This window comes from Equus przewalskii, chromosome 9, assembly GCF_037783145.1.
Source record: "Equus przewalskii isolate Varuska chromosome 9, EquPr2, whole genome shotgun sequence".
In the NCBI taxonomy this organism is placed as follows: Eukaryota; Metazoa; Chordata; class Mammalia; order Perissodactyla; family Equidae; genus Equus; species Equus przewalskii.
In genome coordinates this window covers 16,817,049-16,837,199 of record NC_091839.1, presented here as the reverse complement: position 1 = coordinate 16,837,199, position 20,151 = coordinate 16,817,049, and the positions used below count along the sequence as shown (strand labels likewise).

The 20,151-nt window shown below is 50.7% G+C and overlaps 1 protein-coding gene across 2 annotated transcripts in view; it reads right to left on the bottom strand.

Moving 5' to 3' along the window:
- SAE1 (SUMO1 activating enzyme subunit 1) overlaps positions 1 to 20,151 on the bottom strand; it is a 64,664-nt gene that overhangs the window by 11,929 nt on the left and 32,584 nt on the right. The window contains exons 7-8 of one of the 2 annotated variants that reach the window (XM_070633073.1): positions 3,503 to 3,649; positions 1,945 to 2,089 (exon numbers count right to left, since the gene is read on the bottom strand). In XM_070633073.1, the coding sequence (XP_070489174.1) occupies positions 1,945 to 2,089; positions 3,503 to 3,649 (292 nt within the window). The remainder of the gene's footprint in view (positions 1 to 1,944; positions 2,090 to 3,502; positions 3,650 to 20,151) is intronic. The other variant, XM_070633074.1, reaches the window with a different exon arrangement.

Genomic DNA, 20,151 nt, shown 5'->3' with positions numbered 1-20,151 from the left:
CTGGCGACGCAGAGGCAGGCCGTTCATCACTCTAAATGCCCAAATTAGTCACTTGGCTGCATAGCCACGGTCCGGCACTGGCTACGCTTGGCGGCCCGGCCCGCCTGGCCGGGTCTGCTGAAACTGGAGCCCCGCGTGAGCCGGGCCCCTCCTGCCGTGAAGCACAGATCAGGCACCACTGGCTTCTCGCACGCTGTCCTTCCTCTACCGAGAGACGTGTGCCTGGCTGTTAGCCCGGGACAGGGACCCTATCCCAGCCTGCAGCGTCATGAGGTCCTGACCCATGGTGCCAGCTGCCTCGTTTTGACCGAGGGCTCAGCAGGTGATTCAAAGCGCACTGCTGCTCCTAAATCAGGGGGTGGGTGGTTGCCAGTAGCTGAACGAGCTTCCCAGCCACAAGTGAAGAAAGATGGCACTGGAGAAGAGAGTCTGATCCACTTTACTGCTGAAAAGCAGCCAGGGCCGTGTGCTGCGCCCGGAGACTGGCACTGGGGCGAGACCTGGGGGAGACCCTGGGTGGCTACCTGCTAAAACCTCACACAAGGGCCTGTATCCTTCGGGGCCTGCTTCTTCATTTCACTGATGGGAAAACAACCACACACACGTCAAGGAGAACTGTGACAATTAAATGGGGCTGTGTAGGTAAAGCAGAGAAATTCTCTAACACACCATGCTACTGTTATTAGCTACGTAACCTTGGACTAGGCACTTAACTTCTCTGCGCTCCAACTTAACTCCTACTCACCTATCAAATGGGTTTTATAGGACCGTGTACATAAAGCAGCCGCCACAGCGCCCGGTACTAATAGCTGCTCCATAAATCACAGCTGTCGTTAGTACTGCCACATGCTGGCGGTGCAGCAGCAGGCCAGGGCGTCCCCCGAAGACACTGAGAGAACGAGCGTGAGCAGGGATCCCAGAACTGCTGGCAAGGGGTTCCTGACCTCCTGAGCATTTGGACTCGCCAATCAAACCCTATACCTGACTGCGGAAAAGAGCAGAAGCCTGGCGGGCTAAGGCGAAAGCATCCAGTGCCCAAGGGCGAGGACGCTGCAACATGGATGCCTTTGCTGCCGACGGGACAGAGTGATAAGCCATCAACGGAGGGGCATGGGGCACTAACTAGGAACGGGAAACCAGTCTTCTGACCCAGCCTCTCCCTTTCCAGAATTTATCCTGCCGTTATAATCTCTACACATATGAAGTGACACACACAAGGTCACACACTACAGCATGATGAGATCATAAAAGCTGGGCCACAACTCGAGGCAGCAGGGGACCACTTCAATAAACTACGCTAGGGGCCGGCCCCGTGGCCTAGTGGTTAGTCCGTGCGCTCTGCCTCAGTGGCCCAGCTTGGCCAGTTCGGGTCCTGGACACAGACCTAGCACCGCTCATCAGGCCACGCTGAGGCGGCATCCCACGTGGCACAAGCAGAGGGCCTACAACTAGAATACACAACTATGCACTGGGGGCTTTGGGAGAAGAAGAAAAAAGCAAGATTGGCAACAGATGTTAGCTCAGGTGCCAATCTTTAAAAAATAAAAAAATAAAAAATAATAACCTACACTGCTTCTGTGCTGGAGCACTAGAGAGCTGCAGAAACGAGGGAGGACACTACTACGTACCGATCTGGAAACATCCCCCAAAACAACGTTAAGTAAAGTGAAAAAGAAAGGTACAAAAGGTATTTCGATTTTACAGTGCCTGGAACTGCCCACGGTGCGAATGTCAAACGCTGTGATGAAGAACGGGGCCTGCAGCGCCCGGTCCGCTCAGACGGCGGCCACACCGGCGGACAGGCAGCGGCTGCGGAGCGGCAGGATGCGGGCGGCGGGCTCTCAGGGCTCCTGGGCTGAGCACAGCATCTCCCCAAATTAAGGCAAACACTGGAAGCAGACGTGGATCCATCCAGGCTAAAGCGCGACAAAAACCGAGACCAACCTGACAAAGTCTTCAGGAAGCAGGTCAGGGTTGACGCCCAGGGAGTCGAGCACATCGTTTCGGATCTGCAGCAACAGCTCAGAATCTTCCCCAAAGGTGTCAGAACTAGGATCTCTGCCCTTATCTGTGCGGAACTTCAGGAGCACTGGGAAAGGAAGGAGGAGGCAGGTTAAAAAGCAGGTCTTTCCACAATAAATGCTTCCAGCTGTGGATAATTCAAGTGTTTTCCATTCTATAGAAAGTAGCACCTTAATTAAAACGTGGGCCAAGTGAAAGGTAATACACTTTTCATCTATTCAACAAATACAGTCAGAAAGGCAGTAATTACAAAAATGACTAAAACTACTGGGATGAGTGGCACGAGAGTACAACAGAGGCTCTGACGTCAGCAGTAGGCTGGTGGCAGGTAAGGCTTCCCTGAGGAAGCAACAGCTGAGCGCGGTGTGTGCGAGTTTGCGGGGCACGCAGGGGAGCAGCTTCCAGCAGAGGGAAAAGGCCGTATGGTGACCCAGCGGAGAGGTCAGGAGTGGGAAGCACGCATTCTAGGCATCAGTTCAAAGGGCCGCTCCAGCCAGAAAGGCCAGCCAAATGCCCAGACTCATCAGACAGGCAGGTCATTACAAACAAAACCGCCCTTACTACAGCAATTATGTCAACCTCCAGAAACGGACGTTGAATTTTGGTCGTGGACCAGAGGAAAGGTTCCGATGACGCCAGCGAATCAGAGCTGCTGTGTCACGAGATCCTAACGAGGCTTCAATTTTCAGTCCAAACAAAAGACACAGGCAGGAGCAGGATAAGATCAGCCAAAATACCAGCACCTTCTACCGCCACTACACCCTGTCCACAACGTTCACTGTGAACTGGGTGGGTGGCATTCTTGTGCCCCACCTGCTCCCCGAGGCAGCCGAGCGCACAGCCAGCTTCGGGCCTAGTCTGTGGGCAGGACTCTGCCCCCCCACATCACACAAGCTGTCCCAGAGCAGAAGCAGAGACACACGGACCCCCGGGCACTCGGGGGTAGCTGGCGCCTCACACCCGGAGGGTGCTTTACACTTTACAGAGTGCTTCCGTTTAAGTGTCCTCAGTATCTGCTGGCTGAGAAAGGGAACTCGGTCAGCAAATTATACCCTCTATCAGTACACGTGGCTCTCTGCAAAAGTTAAGGTGGACTGAAACTCAGGCAACTGCCGTGAGGCTCCTCACACCCCCGAGTCTTTGGAACCCACCTCGACTAAGGAGTCAGTGTGATGCTCTTGCTGCCTTTTTTCCCCAGACAATTCTGCTTTTTTTTAGGCTGGCCCTGAGCTAACATGTGTTGCCAGTCTTCTTTTTTTCCTTCTTCTTCTCCCCAAAGCCCCCCAGTACACAGCAGTATGTTCTAGTTCTGGGCCCCTCTGGTTGTGCTCTGTGGGACGGTGCCTCAGCGTGGCCTGATGAGCGGTGCCATGTCCCCGCCCAGGATCCGAACTGGCGAAACCCTGGGCCGCCGAAGCAGAGCGTGCGGACTTAACCACTCGGCCACAGGGCCAGCCCCTCTTGCCTTCTTAAGACTCACAGTTTTGGTGACGAGTAGCCCGGGCTGAGACCCACTCTCCAAGAAGTAGCACGAATTCATTCGTTCGCCAGCATGCCTGAGCACTTCCTGTGTGCCCAGCAGACCTAGGTGCTAAAGGTGCAATGGTGAGCGAGTGGGTCCTGGTCTCTGCACATAGGAAGGTGACAGAGGGAGGAGAAGAATTTAGGAGCCACAACAGATGGTCCCACTGAAGGCCGAGAGAAGTTCATAAACGGCTTATAAAGCATCTCAAGAAGATCCCAAACTGCGGAGGCCCAAGTAAAAGATGACAGAAGCTGCTCTGGGCTATGCTTTTCTCAGCGCCAGTGTCAGAGAAGGGCCCCTGGTCTGTATTTCTCTGGCAACATTCACACGCCCAGTATAGGGCTCTGCACATCAGAGATTTAAAAGACTCCAGAACACCTGTTCTGAATACTGTTTGCTGTCTGGGAACGTTATTCTCCTCGCTTTTTCAAGAACACAGCTCCTGGAACCCTCAATTCTACCTGACCACCTGGCAGCCAACTCAAAGCTGATGACAATCCGGATGCTGCCTGGCACTGATCTGCCATCACCTAAGCTTACCCTCCAACTTCGGAGACACGGTGCTGCAATCACAGTGTGGAGTAAATGAATGCAATCCAGTAGGCAACCGGGGCAGGGTGGAGAAAAGCCTGCGGAAGTGGCAGTTAATCCCTGTTTAGCCCACGCCTTCCTCAACAATGTCCTGGGAAGACAAAGGAATCTGGAACCTGCTAGTCCAGCCAAGACAGCGGCTACTCCAAGCAGACTGTATCGAATGCCAGCGCTATTCCTGCCAATCACCCCTGACAGGACACAAGGAGAGACCAGAACGAGTAGCAGTGTTGCCTGAGCAGACGGAGGCCACGCCAAGCACAGGCCGTTCACGCTGCACAATCCGAGCGGCCGTGGCAACCACGTGGATGCCGAGGCCACCTGGTTTCCCGCCACACTGGACAGCAGCAGGAGCCGCACGCTGGCGGCCTCCTTTGTGATCTTCTCATTTCTGTGTCACTGGGAAAGAAGCTCTGACTGTCACAGGGACAGAGAAGAGAGGATACTTTTTTCAGCCCTCACCACAAAGCTTTTCATCTTTTGGTTAGAAAATATAGCTCTAGAAGCAAAGCTCAGACCCTTATGATAATTGCAAAGCAAACAGGGCCTCCTACATGCCCAGCCTATATTCTAAACTCGTTGTTTTTTGAGGAAGATTAGCCCTGAGCTAACGTCCGCCGCCAACGCTCGTCCTTTTGCCGGGGACTAAACATTTGATGTGCACTGACACCCACCCACAGTCACCTGGTGAGGGGAGGGAGGTGGGTCCCACTAGTCTTCCCACTTCAGGGGTGAGGAAACTGAAGCCAGAGAGATTAAGTGGCTCATTTGATCTAACTGCCAAAAAGCAGTGGAGCAGAAATGCCAGCTCTCGCACTCAGAGTCTGTGCTCCTTAAGCCTATTCAACCCAGGAGAAGGCAGGACCGTGAGGAAGGCAGGACCACGAGGAATGCAGCCCCAAGGGCTCCCAGTGGTCTGGCTCTCGGCCCCGTGCCTCGGGGGACTCGCATTGGACCAGATTTTTGTGAGACGCATTGCCAGATGGGCCCTGCCCTCCCAAGTGGTCTGTTGATCTTAAGTCACTAGTCCAGTGGGTGAGAAGTGTTGGCGGAGGCCATATGAAACCTTGTCCATCAATCTTGAGAGGAAGACCAGTTTTGTCTCGGAAAGAGAGGACGGCACTAAGAGGAGGAGCGAAGCCGCCAGCAGCTGGCCCGCGGTGTCTCTGGGCCCCTTGCCTGCTCCTGGGGCAGCCCGCCTGGACAAGGGCCGGCAGGCTGGCACCGTCCAGATACCTCGCTGACCACATCTGAAGTCCTCTCGGGGCCTCTGGGAAGGGGGCCAGTCAGTTCGGCCACTTATTTGCAGCAAAGCAAACAGAAGCGGTATTTTTCACTCTTCTTCTAATGTCAGCACTCCAGTTAGCAGGGGTGGAGGGGGCGGGAAGAAGCCCGTGTTCTAGACAGGCAGCAGCCTCAGAACTGACCCCAGCCCCTGACGAGCTCTTGCTTATTAAATTCCCCTCTTTGTTCTGCCTTCTGCTCCTCCCAAATAGCCAGACACACACACACATCATTGTTGACTCTGCATTTCTGAGGAGCACCTCCCCGCCAGCTTCCAGATTATAAACTGCTCCGTCAGGATCAAGTACTGTCAGGGACGGAGAGCTGCTCTGCCAAAAGATGACTCACCGAATCGCGGCCACACACTGCACGAAATTAGAGTTCCAAACCGGATTAACTTCAACTGAACCTTTTAATTAACTCAGGTTGCTGAGTCCAGGGGGCTGACATTCATCGCTAGAGATGGCAGGCTAGTACCTCTGCTTAAGTTCAGGACCTGCCCATCTAATGGAAAAGGCAAACTTCGAAAAGGAGAAACCAAGCACCTTTCCATGGATTAGAGGAAAAACTGTGTACATGTGAATATACTACTACCTTTGCAAAAAAAAAAAAAAAAAAAAAAAAAAATTCAAATTCAAGCGTAATCTGAATCAGAACATTCGATTAGCATTATAACAGTAATTTGGAAAGGAATATTATTAATCACTGTATTTCTTTCTACAAACTTCTTATTGCATTTAAATTGTGTGATTTTATTTGGCATAATCACTAAGGCCACTGAAAAAAACCCGATATTTTTATAGAAAAATAATAAAGTCGATGTTGCAAATTAGCCCCGACTCAATTGCAGTCTCTAAAAATAGCTCAATTGAGGGAGGAAAAAAGCCAAACGTATATAAAAACCTCTTCTGCCTGACTGGCGCCTCCAACTTTTCTGTGCCAGACACCCCTGCCCCCCAGTCTCCCCAGCCTGCCCACTCAGCGAAGACTCCTCATCTCCGGGACTGGCCTGGAATCGGCTCCGATCCTGGGGCACATACACCTCAGACGAAAAGCACAGTGATCCTCTGAGCCCAGAGCCCATCTCCTCAGGCCATCGCTAGGTGTGCCGTTCAGTCAAGTGTTCATTCAACAAACGTGCCAGGCCCTGAGCCAGGCAGGGGAGAGCAAAAGGGACACATGGACGCTCTGCCCTCTGAGAGCGTTCAGTGAGGGCGACAGACAAAAATGACACGAGAACAAAAGGTGGGCAGTAGAGAAGGCACTCGAGACAGCACTACGGGGGCGGAATGGGGTCCCCTCACGCAGCCAGGCTCCTCCCCAGCAGATGAGCCACGGCCTCTTCACCAGGCTCCAGCCCTGAACGCCTGACCTCTGACCCTCGCTGCCCTCTCACCCTCGCCCGGTGGCCAGGCTGCTCTTCAGGGCCTGTGGCGTCCTCCCTGTGCAAAGCCCCTCTAGGCCCGGGAGCTCTGGCACCGGCAGGCAGCAGAGTGCAGCAGTGCGGAGCCCTTTTTCCCACTTACTGTGACCTTGGGCAAGTGACCACATCCCTGAGCCTCCCCTGTACAATGGGAATCCTCAGAGCACGTACCGTCCAGGGTTTCAGGACTGAAACGACTCATACATGTAAAGCACCCAAGACAGTGCCAGGAACAGCGTCAGAACTTGGTAAATGACAGGAATAGGAGTATTCCAGAACTGCTGCTACTCTTCCACAATCCCCAGAAACGCAGCTCACTCGCCCCTAGAGAAGGCGACAGACTCGCTCCGTGTCCCACAGCTGCTCAAGCTGAAAGCCTGCATGTAACTACCAGCAGGGGATCGGCTGTGAGCTCTGGGGCCTCCGCCGAGGCGGGTCCCCGAGACGCTCTGCACGCTGCTTGTCCCCTCCGGGGCTCGAGAGCTCAGTGTATGATTTTACACTCATCTGTGAAAATTCACTTGTTCAAGGGCTGGCTTGTCTACTCGGCTAGATTTTTGTGCTCCGTGGAGCAGACAGCCTATCTGTCTTGGTCACTACTGTCTACTTAATGCCTAGCACAGGGCTTGCCCCATAGCAGGCACTGAGAAAATATCTGTTCCACAGGAAGCCTCAGGGTTTGGGGAAGGAAGGACAACAGTCACCTGTGAGAGGAGAGGGCTCACAACAAAGTGACGAGGTCCTCACAGATCCTAACCAGACTTTCTCTTGCGCTAATCAAATTAAATATAGTTTTCAAGATACCTAGGATGGATGTGTTTCTTATCAAGTATTTACAATATGCTAGACATGGAATGTCCAGCAAGAAACAAGAAAAGATACCCAGTGCCCCGCGTGTGCCCTCAAGAGGGAAACAAGGTAGAAGTCTGGCTTTCAAGGCCCTATCTGTGGGCTAGCGGTGCAGAACGACCGCCCACGGGTGTGAAGCTCAAAGGAGGGACAGAGCTGGACTGAGGAAGGGAGACATTTCAGGGAAGCTGCCACGATTCCGGCTCCTGCAGCCTCTTACCTTTCGTGGCATGTGCTCATCTGTCAGCTTAGCTCCACGTTACTCCCCTCCTCATTTACCTCACTCTTGGTTTGTCTCTTTAACCCAGAAACTTACAAGCAAGTGTGAGCATGTATTCATCCATTCATTTTTTCATCCACAAACACTTCCTGACCACCTGCTCTCCACCCCGACCCTGTGCTGAGCTGTGCTGGGGACCCAGAAGTGACTCAGGCAGCCCCAGGCCCTGCCATCGAACGCAGAGCTTACAATCCACAGAGGGCACTCAACGGCCCACGGCCACTCAGTGCTTTGATCTTTCCCCAGAGGACCTCGCCTCCAGAGCAGCCTCCCCTGAAGACTCACTCTGAAATGCCCCTTCTGAGCTCCGAGGCCTGGCCACTCTTTCGCCTCTCCAATGAAACCTTAGTCTATGACCTCATCACATGTCAGCTCAAAACAGGGAAACCAAGCTGTCTCTTGTTATTTACATCTCACTCTCTTCTGAAAAGAATCTGTGGCAAGCAAATGAAAGTTGAGGGGGAAAGGACAGTACTGTTTCTCAGAAATGACCTGAAAACGAGATGCCATTTTTTGCCTACCAAATTAAAGACCAAGATTACTCAACCTAAGCAAGAAGGCAGAGGGACTGGCACTGTCATCCAGAGCTGGTGGGAGTGCAAACGCTCGATGGGCCATGTGAAGATGTGGCATCGAGGATCTTTACAAAAGGGCAACCCTCCTTGACCTCTGATTGAATTATGTATAAACAGTCATTGCCGTGTTATTTATACCACAGAAAATCTGGAAATAATCTCACATCCAGTAATAGGATGGCTACATAAGGTATATGTATTGAGAGAATGCAGCATTATTCAGCTATTAAAATTATATTTAAGCAGTTTTTAGTCACTTTTTTTCAAGATTTAGGTTAAAAAAAGGCATACAATATCCTATATTCAGAATGAGCTCTACTACGGGAAAATAGAACAAAGTGAGGTAGGTACACTTGTTATCATCCCCATTGTAGGGGGGAAACTGAGGCTGAGGAGAGAGAGGCTCAGGGTCCCAATGGACTCAAAACTCACCACACTCGTAGCCTCTCTGTTATACTGTCTTCCTAGGAGCAGAGATAAGACGACGACATGCTCATTTGAAAAAAAAAATCACTTAAAATGGATTTGGCTCCCCACCCCGGAGCCCAGGAGCGTGAATGAAGCAAACCACCCATTCAGACTCTAGACAGGCCAAATATTCCATTTCTCCTCTAAAAAATGTCAAGTGATTCCTGAGCTTGACTCTCACCTTTTAAGTGGAACATTCTGACTAGCATTAAAAGACTGAAATTTACAAAAAGCAAGGGACAAAGCAAGCTCTGGAATGCAGAGGTAATCTGTGGAGGTGGCGGATGGAGACCCCCGGACGCCCACACACGGCCCCTGGGATCCAGCTCTGCCCCCGCACCCGCCACCGACAGGGCGGCTCTGCCAGAGCCTCTCCACTCACACCGCCCTGCCTGGTCACACGCGGCAGGGAGAGAGGGTCTTTTCTCCCGGCCAGCACTTGAGTGGCACATGACCTTGACTCTGGGCATCTGCTGCTCTCTCCAAGCGCTCCTACCGAGGGAAGACGGCACAGGACATCCCCGTGACTGCTGTCTGCCAGGCGGAGGAAAGATGTGAGGCTTTAAACAAGTACTGCAGCTGGGCCTGGGCCCGGGCCCGAGAGCCTGCAAACACTGCCTAACGCCGGGGGTGGGGAGATGTGGGTCTGCAGAGAAAAGACAAGGCAGGTTGCTGACAATGTTGTCCACTGTTGCAGTCTGGTCTCGGTGGGCCGACTTCCCATCTGCAGAAGCGAAATAAGAAAATGCCACAGGGCTCTTGTGAAGTTCAGATTTTAAAAATGGACACAATGCTAGTGGTAGTAACACTAATAAGTGAAGTCTGGCTGAGCACTTCAAGCAGACGCAGTGCTGGGCGATGCTCAAACACTGCCTAGGTTTGGCGACCCAGACAAATGACCTAGCCTCTCCAAGACTCGATTTCCTCACATGAAGACGGGAGGGTCACAGTAAAACCTGCCCTCAGGAGGGTGTGGTGAAGAGTTAAGGTGATCGCAATGCCTGTGAAGTGTTTAATCACCAAGTGCTGGGGCCAGCCTGGTGGCGTAGCGGTTAAGCTCCTGCACTCTGCTCCGGGGGCCCAGGCTTCGCCAGTCTGGATCCTATGCACCGCTCCTCGAGGCATGCTGTGGCAGCACCCCACGTAGAAGAATTAGAAGGACTTACAACTAGGATATACAACTGTGTACTGGGGCTTTGGGGGTAGCTGAAGAAATTAAAAAAAAAATTACTGATGCACAACGTGGGCTGGGCCTTCATTGAATTCTTGTGACCCTATGAGGAAGACTCTTTATAATGGAGGGGAGCAGGTCCCTAACCAGAGACTCCATCTGCTGACAGCTGTAAAGCCTGAACTGCACGCATGGGTCACCTCTGCCCTTCCCCTCACCTCTCTGCTCTCTGCATGGCAGTGCCTCCTTCCTTTCTGAATGACTGTGGCCTGCATTCTCCACCACTGATACGGCAGTGACACCAAAAAAACCCAAATAAAAAAAACAAAACCCCCATGTTTTTCTTTCTCCCTCCCTACAAATTATTTTTAAACATTTGTGGTCATGACAGCAGCAAATCAACAAGTACTCAGCTGCGGCCCCATTATCGGAACCCATTTCCTTGTGGCTGTCTCCTCCTCACTAATTCTTGTCATTGCTGGACACCAGAACACCCATTGGGAACCCAGGCCCAAATAGCGATGGCTGCTCTCACCTGGTTTGCAAAGGCTACAAGTTCTAAACTGAGAAGTTCCTTCTGAAGAGAACGGATCCCCAAACCAAGCTGAGGTTGAGAGGCAAAATCAATTAAAAATCATAAAAACAGGGAGGTTGGGAGCGTGGTGGGGGCAGGAAGAATTGAGGAGGGAGGAATCAAAGAAAGTTTTTTAAAGTCTTTCTCTAACAGTAAAAAAAAAATTACCAAGTGTCCATCATTAAGAAACTTTGCAAAAGAATCCATGCAGTGATGAGGAAGAATGAAGTATAAAATACTAGAAAGTTCTGGAAGAATACACAGGAAATAGCAGTTTCCTCTGAGGTTTCTGAGGATTTTACTTACTAAGAAATGTCTTATTTTTACAATTAAAAAAAGGAGAAAATAAAACTACTTCTAAGGCTCTCTTATACATGATCACTGGGAGGTGAAGATTATCAACATCTCCTCCTTTTCTATATGTGAAAACAGAGGCCACTAAGTGAAGGGCGTGCTCAAGGCCAGGAAGCACATGGCAGCGCTGGGACCTAAACTTCTTTCTTCCAAATCCAGATCGGAAACCTCAAGGGCTTAGGTGACTCAGAAGGTTTTAGTGGCAGGAGAAAGTAGATAGGAATTCCAAACTTGTTTGGCTAGATTTATGACCCAGGAATGATCAGCCACCTTAGAAAAGACATGGAAGACCCGAGGTCTGTCCTTGCCAGCTCTTAGCAGAGATGTGAACTGTTGGTTATTAACGAGCCCTTGGTTCCTGGCCGTGCGGAGCTAAAGGACAATGGAAGTTCCCTATTTGATGGGTTTAGGCACAGTCCTACAGACAAGTCGGGGGCTTAGAGGTACTTCTCCTCTTGTGGCACAGCGGGGAAAGGCCAAAGGCCACCTATGCAAATTAGAAGCATGTCGGGGCTGGCCTGGTGGCGCAGCGGTTAAGTGTGCATGTTCCACTTGGGCAGCTCGGGGTTCGCCGGTCTGGATCCCGGGTGTGGACATGGCACCACTTGGCAAGCCATGCTGTGGCAGGCGTCCCACGTATAAAGTAGAGGAAGATGGGCATGGATGTTAGCTCAGGGCCAGTCTTTCTCAGCAAAAAGATGAGGATTGGCAGCAGATGTTAGCTCAGGGATAATCTTTCTCAAAAAAAGAAAGAAAGAAAGAAAAGAAATTTATAAAAAAATAAAAAAGAACCATCTAGATGGGTGTACACGGGCCTAAAATAAATTTAACGAAGCCACAGGTTAAGAAATGACAAGATTCTCCAAACTTGGTACCAAGCCCCTGCTCTGCGGCAGGCCCGTGCCGGACAGTCGGGGGATGAGGGAGCTGTGGCCCCTGGCCTCCAGTCAGCTCTGTGGTCCAGAGCCCAGTCCGGGATCACAGAGGAAGGAAACCCAACTCAGATAAGGAACGTTAGGTTCCCGGAGGTAACGCCGGAGGTGAGCAGTGAGGATAAGTGGGAAGGGCCGAAGCAGGATATTCCAGGCAGAAGAGATAGAAACACGTATAGAAACGAGGGGATGACAGAAGTGTAGGGGAGAGCAAGTAGTTCATACAAGTGTAGGTTTCAAGAAGGGCAGAAGGGAGTGGAAAGGAGAAAAGAGGTCAGCAGGCCGCAGGTCTGAGATGCCAACCCAGGAAGTCTAAACTGTATCCTGAAGGCAAAAGAGAATCATGGGAGGACTTTAGTTTTCAGATAGACCCGTCGGGTGACTGAAAAGGGCCTAGAAGGCAGAGACCAGCTGGGAGTCTGGTAAAGGGCCTGAGCCACAGATGACGGCTGCCGGTGGGAGGCACTCCCGTGGGAGACCTGGCAGTCATGAGCAGGAGGGAGGCAGGCGAACAGGAGGTGTCTAGGCTGAGCTCCACTCCCACAGAGCCCCACGCAGAGGCCTGTCTGGGGCTGTAGGGGAGAGGCGCTGCCAGCAAGTTCTTGAACTGTAAGGCTCTGTGGAAGAGAAAAGGCAATAGGGTGGAACGAAACGAACAGCTCCGCTTGGAGCCTTGGTTTCCAGTAGACTCTTTCAGGCTCCGGGTGTATACTGGCAGCTAGTTAGGACGCCTCACAGCTCATCCTCAATCCGCCACACAGCAACAGTGAAGCTCGGCAGGGGCAAGTGACACGCCAGAGGCCATCAAACATGCCCTTTGCCCCTCAAGTACCTGCCTCCAAGCCACCCTGCGTACTCCTCATAGCATCCTGCCCAGCTCCAGACAAGGCTGAAGGCTGTCTGCAGTCAGTTAACTGCTTATATGCAAATGCACCCCCAGTCTGCCTGACGCTGCTGCTGGCCGGAAGAAAGCCTTCGCGCAAAGCAGGGCCCAGAGCGGGGTTGGCCCAGCCTCGCTCGGCAGCAGCGCGGCACTTACATCTCCTGCCTGACTCAGCCAGGCTCTGCCGCCTCGCTCAGGAGATGTGCTACTTCTCCCACAGCAGAGGTCTCCAGGGGCTCCTGAAAATCCCGGGGAGCTAAATGACTCCTTCCCAAAGGGCGTGCACACAGAGTAACAGATGAAGACCTCCCCCGACGTGCGAGGGGCTGGGCACGCCCTGTCAAATGGGCCCTTCCTACGGACCCAGCAAAGACCACAAATCCCTCTGCAGGTACCACTCACCCAGCCTTCAAACAGCAGGATTTTTAAAGGTGCTGAGGACTGGGTCCTTTGGAGGTTTGTTTTGGTTTTAGTTTTCATTATTTTAATTTTTTTTTTGAGATCATTTTAGACTTACAGAAACACAGAATTCCTGCATAATTCACCTAGACTCCCCAAATGTTAACACTTTATCACATTTGTCATTATTTCTTTATATTCATATCTATACACACACAATCTTTTCTGGATGATTTGAAATCTGCCTCTAGAAACATCAGGGTGTATTTCCTAAAAACAAGCACATTCTCTTACATAACCACAAAACAATTATCGAAACTGTGAAAATAACATTGATAAGAGTATTATCTTATCTACAGACCTTTTCCAAACTTTATCAACTGTCCCACCCATGTCCTTGAGAGTCAAAGGAAAAAAGCTCCTCGCCTTCTCTGGGGCTCTGCCCTCCTTTGGTCGCCTCGTCTCTTTACTCCCCTTTAATCTGGAATGCGGTCCCTCAGCCCTTCCTGACTCTTCGCAAGGCCACAGGCCGTTTATTTGATGGAACACTCTTCAAGTGAAGTTAGTCTAATGTTTCCTCATAACCACTCAGATCACCCACTGTGGACAGCAAGTCCAGAGTGATGCTATGTCCTCGGTGCCTTTCCCAGGGGGCACGAGACCTACTTGTCCCACTCCTGGAATGCCAACTGTGATCTCTTGCCTGAGTACAGTCCGCCAGGGTTCTCTAAGGTCCTTCTTCGTAATGAATTAAAAAGGATCTCGGGAGGAGACACCTATCCTGTTGGACAGCAAACTTTCCCATTAGTTTTAACATCCATCAATGATTCCTGACTGAAACAATTTTGATTACTATGATAATGACCAAAACAGAATTTCTATCTTCATCATTCCTGCTTTATTTATTGATTGTTATTCTACTGTAAAAAAGAACTTGTCCCCTCTTCCATTTATTTACTTATTTACTTATCGGTATAGACTCATGGGTTCTTATTTTATTCTACAGGCTATAATCTATTACAATTATTATTTATTTTGATCCTCAGATTGTCCCAGATTTGACCAGTAGGAGCCCCTTCGAGTTGGCTCCTGTGTCCTTTTGACATGACCCATCATTCTTTGAGCACTTCCTTACTTTCCGGCCTAGCAGGATAGTTCAAGCTCTCCGGTAATTTTCCTGCCCCAGCCTTGGAATCAACCACTTCTCCAGGGAGGTCTGGTTCCTTGGACATTAACAATCATGATCTGGGCAGGAGGTATGTGCACCGCTACCAGGGTGCCTCTGATTCTAAGCCCTCTCAGCAAACAGAACTAGGAAATACAGATGTATAAACGTGAAGACACACACACACACGTCTATTTCTGTACCCACACACAAAAAACCATGAGTTCATCCAGATGACTCCAATTCCAAGCCAATCACATAGGGCTCCTTTCCCACCTTCCATAGTTACAGGCAACTGCCTTTTGTGGTAATTAAAGAAAACAACTGATTCTCATTATCTACAATATATTTACCTATTTGCTCAATCCTAGAATAAACAGTAAGTAGTTTCAGAATTGCTAACCCATACTACTGTAAAAAACAAACCTACTAACTGGAGTTCAATATTTGTTTATAGTTCTTTTTTCTTTCGTCTCAGGGCATATAGTCAAAATACTGTACTGAAGAGCTACACAGCTTAGTTCCTTTATTTCCCTGCCTCGGTGAAGTCACGTCCTCAATTTGAAATACAGAATTCAATACATTTTAAAATACAAACACGAATGAGCGAATCAGGGCTTTGATGCAAGACATGAGTGCCCTTCTCCTCCGGCAGTGGTTTCCCTCTAACTGCCTGATCCTTCAGACACCTGGGAGCTTTAAAAACTGGAGAGACGCCAGCCACCCCTGGGTATTTTGATTCAAAACTCTGAGCTGGACCCAGGGAATCTGTATTTCTCAAATGTGCCCTGCATGACACTAACATCCTATCAGGTGGGGCCTGCACAGAAGCCCTGATGCTCTCGCCTCTGGGCTCCAGGCTCGCTGGGACCTGGCCTCTGCGCTGCCGGCGCCTGCAGGTCCTGCTTCTCTGCCTGCAGCCTCCTCACCTCTCTTCACCACTGAGCAAACACCTGTTCGCTAAAATCCAGCTCAGGCGTCTTCTCCTCTGTGAAGATTTCCCAACTCCCCAAGGATGGCCAGCCCGTCCGTTCCCTGAGTTCCTGGACAGTCTGGTTTTGATTACTACGGAATAATTCACACACATTAGCACACAGACCAGCTCGGCATGCCGGCCTCCCCAGTGGCCCCTGGCTGCAGCCCTCCTGCAGGGGAGGAGGAGGATTTGTGCCACCTTCGCGCCGGGCAGGGAGACTGCCTCCCGATGACCATCCAGGCCCGGGACCCGGCACGCAGCAGGTGCTCGAAGACTCGCTTCAGCTCTCACTCTGCGGCCCAAGGAGGGCCTCTGTACTTTTCCACGACTCATCAGAACAGGGACTGAGACAAGTTAGATTGCCCAGCACTCTCTGCTAAGTAACTCGCATCTTGTGATGAAGTCCACTCCTTCCTGCCCTGGGCTAAACCTGCGTATTATTGTTCTTATGCGAAGTGAATGCTGTTTCCATATGAGACGTGGTATTTTTAGCAGTCCTGTTATGATAAACTCACGGTAACCTCAAAAAGAACAAATCAAAGTCAACTTTTTGTCACAGGAAATCAGCTCACGCTTAATGTTTTCTAACATGCCATGGGAGAATAATAAAAAGATGAGACCTGCTGCTCAGAGACGGTGTGGCCAACTCTCAAGATAGTGGAAAAATGCAGCAGGAAGCCTTTAGTCTGGCCACTATCTCAGTAAGTAAACTGGAAAAACACTCAACACCCAAACCAGGCAAACACACACACCTGGCCGGCGAGGCAGCTGCGTCCTGAGGCTGAACTGTGAATGATGCAGTGAGAACCGTCTATGTGTGAGGGGCCGGCCGGCACAACGGTGGAATCAAAAGCCCGAGGGGTGCCCGGGGGAGCAGGCGGGCAAGAGGGCCCTGTGGGGACCCCAGTGAGCAGGCCGCTCTCCCTCTAGAGTGGAGCAGATGACCAGACAAGCAATAACCAATCTCTCACACAAAAAATATTCCTCAAGTACCTACTATGTACTCCAGCAGGCAATGACAAAACAAAGCCAGTTTCTCCACCAGGTACTCTACGAGTGACCGCAGGCAGCGCTGCCGAAAGGATGCCGAGGCTACAGGACAAGGGCCCCAGCAGCCACGTTTGCCACAGGTGAGGGCTGAGGGAAGAGGAGGAAGCATGTATCTGCCATCCTTGGCCTGGATGATATGTGGGGTCGCGTGCTTTCAAAATTCTATGACTATTATAGAACTCTACATGCGAAAACGGCTAAGATGGTAAAATTGAACTTGAAACTGAAAAGATAACTAGTACAATTTAGAAGAAAGAAGTAAACATGTGGGATGTATTATCCAACAAGTGTCACAGGCAGAAAATTTAAAACCCAACACAATTCCTGCTATGATAATACCTACTCAAGTATGGAATTAAGGGTAAACTGAGTCAGTTCCAAAACTTCTACCACACAGCTGCAAAACCCCATGCCAACACAAGCGCACGGAACTCCACGAATAGCACAGGTCTCCAGGTCTTGCTCTGTGCTAAGCCTTATGCATGGCTATCACCTAGCCCCGCAAATGCCCTCTGAGGCAAGCGATCAGGATGCCCCCAGGGTCAGAGGGAATCTGAGTGAGCCCCGGGGAAGTCCGGGGCTCAACATCAGTCACCTAAAAAAATGGGAGAGCCAGGACTGAAAGCCAAGTTTGCTCTGATCCCAAAGCTCGTTCTGAACCGGGCCCCGCTGCCAGCCTATGGGTCATAACATGAAGGCTACTGCCCCTTCCTCACGACCTGCCTACTCCCCCGGCCCCTGGTACTTCTGACACTGACGGCCAGCAGCATCTGGATTAAATACACTGTCCCCACACTGTTTCCAAGGTATTGGCTATACCTCCCCATCTCAGCAATGGGCTCTGAGAGCAGGGATGGCCATGGCCTGGGCCGTCAGCAGTCTGGGCCTTTTAAAACACCTATAGGGGCCCGCTCCGTGGCCGAGTGGTTAAGTTTGGGTGCTCCGCTGCGGCGGCCCAGGGTTCGGATCCTGGGGGGGGGCATGGCACCGCTCGTCAGGCCACGTTGAGGCAGCATCCCACATCCCACATCCCACAGCTAGAAGGACCTGGAACTAAGATATACAACTGTGTACACGGGGGGTTTGGGGAGATAAAGCAGGAAAAAAAAAAAAAAAAGATTGGCAACAGTTGTTAGCCCAGGTGCCAATCTGTAAAAAAAAACAACAAAAGAAAACCTATAAATGGGGGTACAGCAGCTACCGCATATGAACGTCACGAGGATCCGATGGGCGCTGAGAACAGGGCCGACGTGCTATCGTTACCTGGTGTCTTACACAGTATTAACCAAACAGACTTCAAAGACCTGGGCTGTTCAGATCCCACCTCCTCTGCCATCTACAATCTGTGTCCTCCTGGGCAGAACAGTGAGCCTCTCTGGGTCTGTCTCCTCATCTCAAGAAACCAAACCGGGAACAATTCTTACTCTGTCTACCTCATAAGGGTGCTGTGACGACGAGCTAGAGGAGGAAACCCTGCAGACACTGTGAAGGGTGAGATCAGGGTCTCCCAGCCTTGGCACTGTTGACACTAGAGGCTGTGGAACTCCTTGTCGTGGGAGCTGTGCTGTGCCACGTGTCATGGGGTTTAGCAACAGCTTGCCCTCTCCCCACTAGACGCCAGTTAACTCCTCTCCCCATCCCACCATCAGTTGTAACAACCCAAAGTGTCTCCAGACACTGCCATTGGCCCCTGATGGGCAAAGTCAGCCTTGGTTGAGAATTATCAGATTACAGTAAACAAACACCAGTCGACTCCTTTTACAAGCAGCAGTTAGAAATGCTCCTGCTATACCCCCAACCTCTGCAAATGCATGGCTACTGCATCCTGAGGGCTATGTGCGGGGCACTGAGCCATTAGCTTCTCCCAAAGGACCAGGCTTCCATGCTCACTCTGAATCCAGACTGGGGAGGGCACTGATCTGACTCCAGCTGGCACTCTCTAGCCACACCATCCCAGTCCTTAAAAGCAGGTAATTTCTGAGTCCTACCACACTCACATGCACAAGACTCATTCCTACCAAACCCATTCAATTATTTCTATACAAATGGCTTTTTTTTTTTTTTTTTTGAGGAAGATTAGCCCTGAGCTAACATCTGCCGCCAATCCTCCTCTTTTTGCTGAGGAAGCCTGGCCCTGAGCTAACATCCGTGCCCATCTTCCTCTACTTTATATGTGGGACGCCTACCACAGCATGGCTTGCCAAGTGGTGCCATGTCCACACCCGGGATCCAAACCAGCAAGAAGCGGAATGTGCGAACTTAACCACTGTGCCACCAGGCTGGCCCCACAAATGGCTATAAAGTGCTTTAAAATAGTTCATCCCGGACCTTGAGAGAATTATGTTAAGTGAAATAAGCCAGCGAGAGAAGGATAATCTGTGTATGACTCCACTCATATGAGGAATTTAAAACTATGGACCAAGAACAGTTTAGTGGATACCAGGGGAAAGGTGGGGTGGGGGGTGGGCACAAAGGGTGAAGTGGTGCACCTACAACATGACTGACAAACATTAATGTACAATTGAAATTTCACAAGATTGTAACCTATCAATAACTCAATTAAAAAAAATAATAAAAATAAATAAAAAAAAAATAGTTCATCCCCCACCTCTCCCACATTCCCATCTGGTCAACACCATTAATTAGTATGGGAAAAGCTTCATTCATAATGTAAAGATAAACGTTAGCCTCGTCTGATCATCTTACTAGTTGACTGAGGAAGTTTTATATGATTTTACGTGTTTCCCTTTGAATGAGTACACATAGTGCTTGAGCAGGGAGGCACCTGTCTGACTATGGTACACAGCCACCGCCTGTCCTGACTTGGGGTGGGGGTGCTCCTGGGGTCTGCACAGACAAAGGGAAGGAGCGGTGGGGAGGCAGCTCTCCACGCAGCCCTGAGGAAAGAAAGGCTGAAGCCTGTGCAAACGCAACCTAACACTGCTTTGCCGACGGTGTACAGAAGAACTCCGTCTCTACCTCCATCTCCCTGAGAATGGGTCTTGGCTGTGCACACACTGACTCTCTCTGGCCTTGGAACGGACATGTGGCTCATGGGACCAGTGGCTAAGGGACTCCAGTATCCTGTGCAAAGCTTGTGCTACATAAACTATGACATGTAAAACAGAGTTGGGAAGCACGTCCCCTAAAGCACAAAAATGTCACGGTGATTTTTTTTCTTGGTGCTTTTTTGCTATTGTCTACAATAAACACGGTTATTTTTACACTAATCCACAAACCGATATTATTTACACACTTCCTTCCTGTGTAACTTTGGGAACCGAGTAACCTTAATCTCTCTGTGCCTCAGTTTCCTTGTTTGTAAAACAGGAATAGTATCTATCCCCAATGGCTCTTGCCAAGCACTCAATGTTCATCATTATTATTTTTTAAATATTCTACACATTTAAAAAGCGCCAGGCAGAGGAACACTGAGAAGCCAACCAATACTTCGCAACAGCCCCCCGAGCACGCGAAGGGCTGGTGAGGGACAGAGCCTCAGGAGAGCCAGGCCGGCTGGGAGGCCAGGGAAGAGCTCTGCGGAGGGGAAGCGGTGGCGAGCAGTTGCTTCATCGATGACCCCGTTGTCTCAGGCTCAACTTGAGGGGGCGGTTCACGTCAACAGATGAT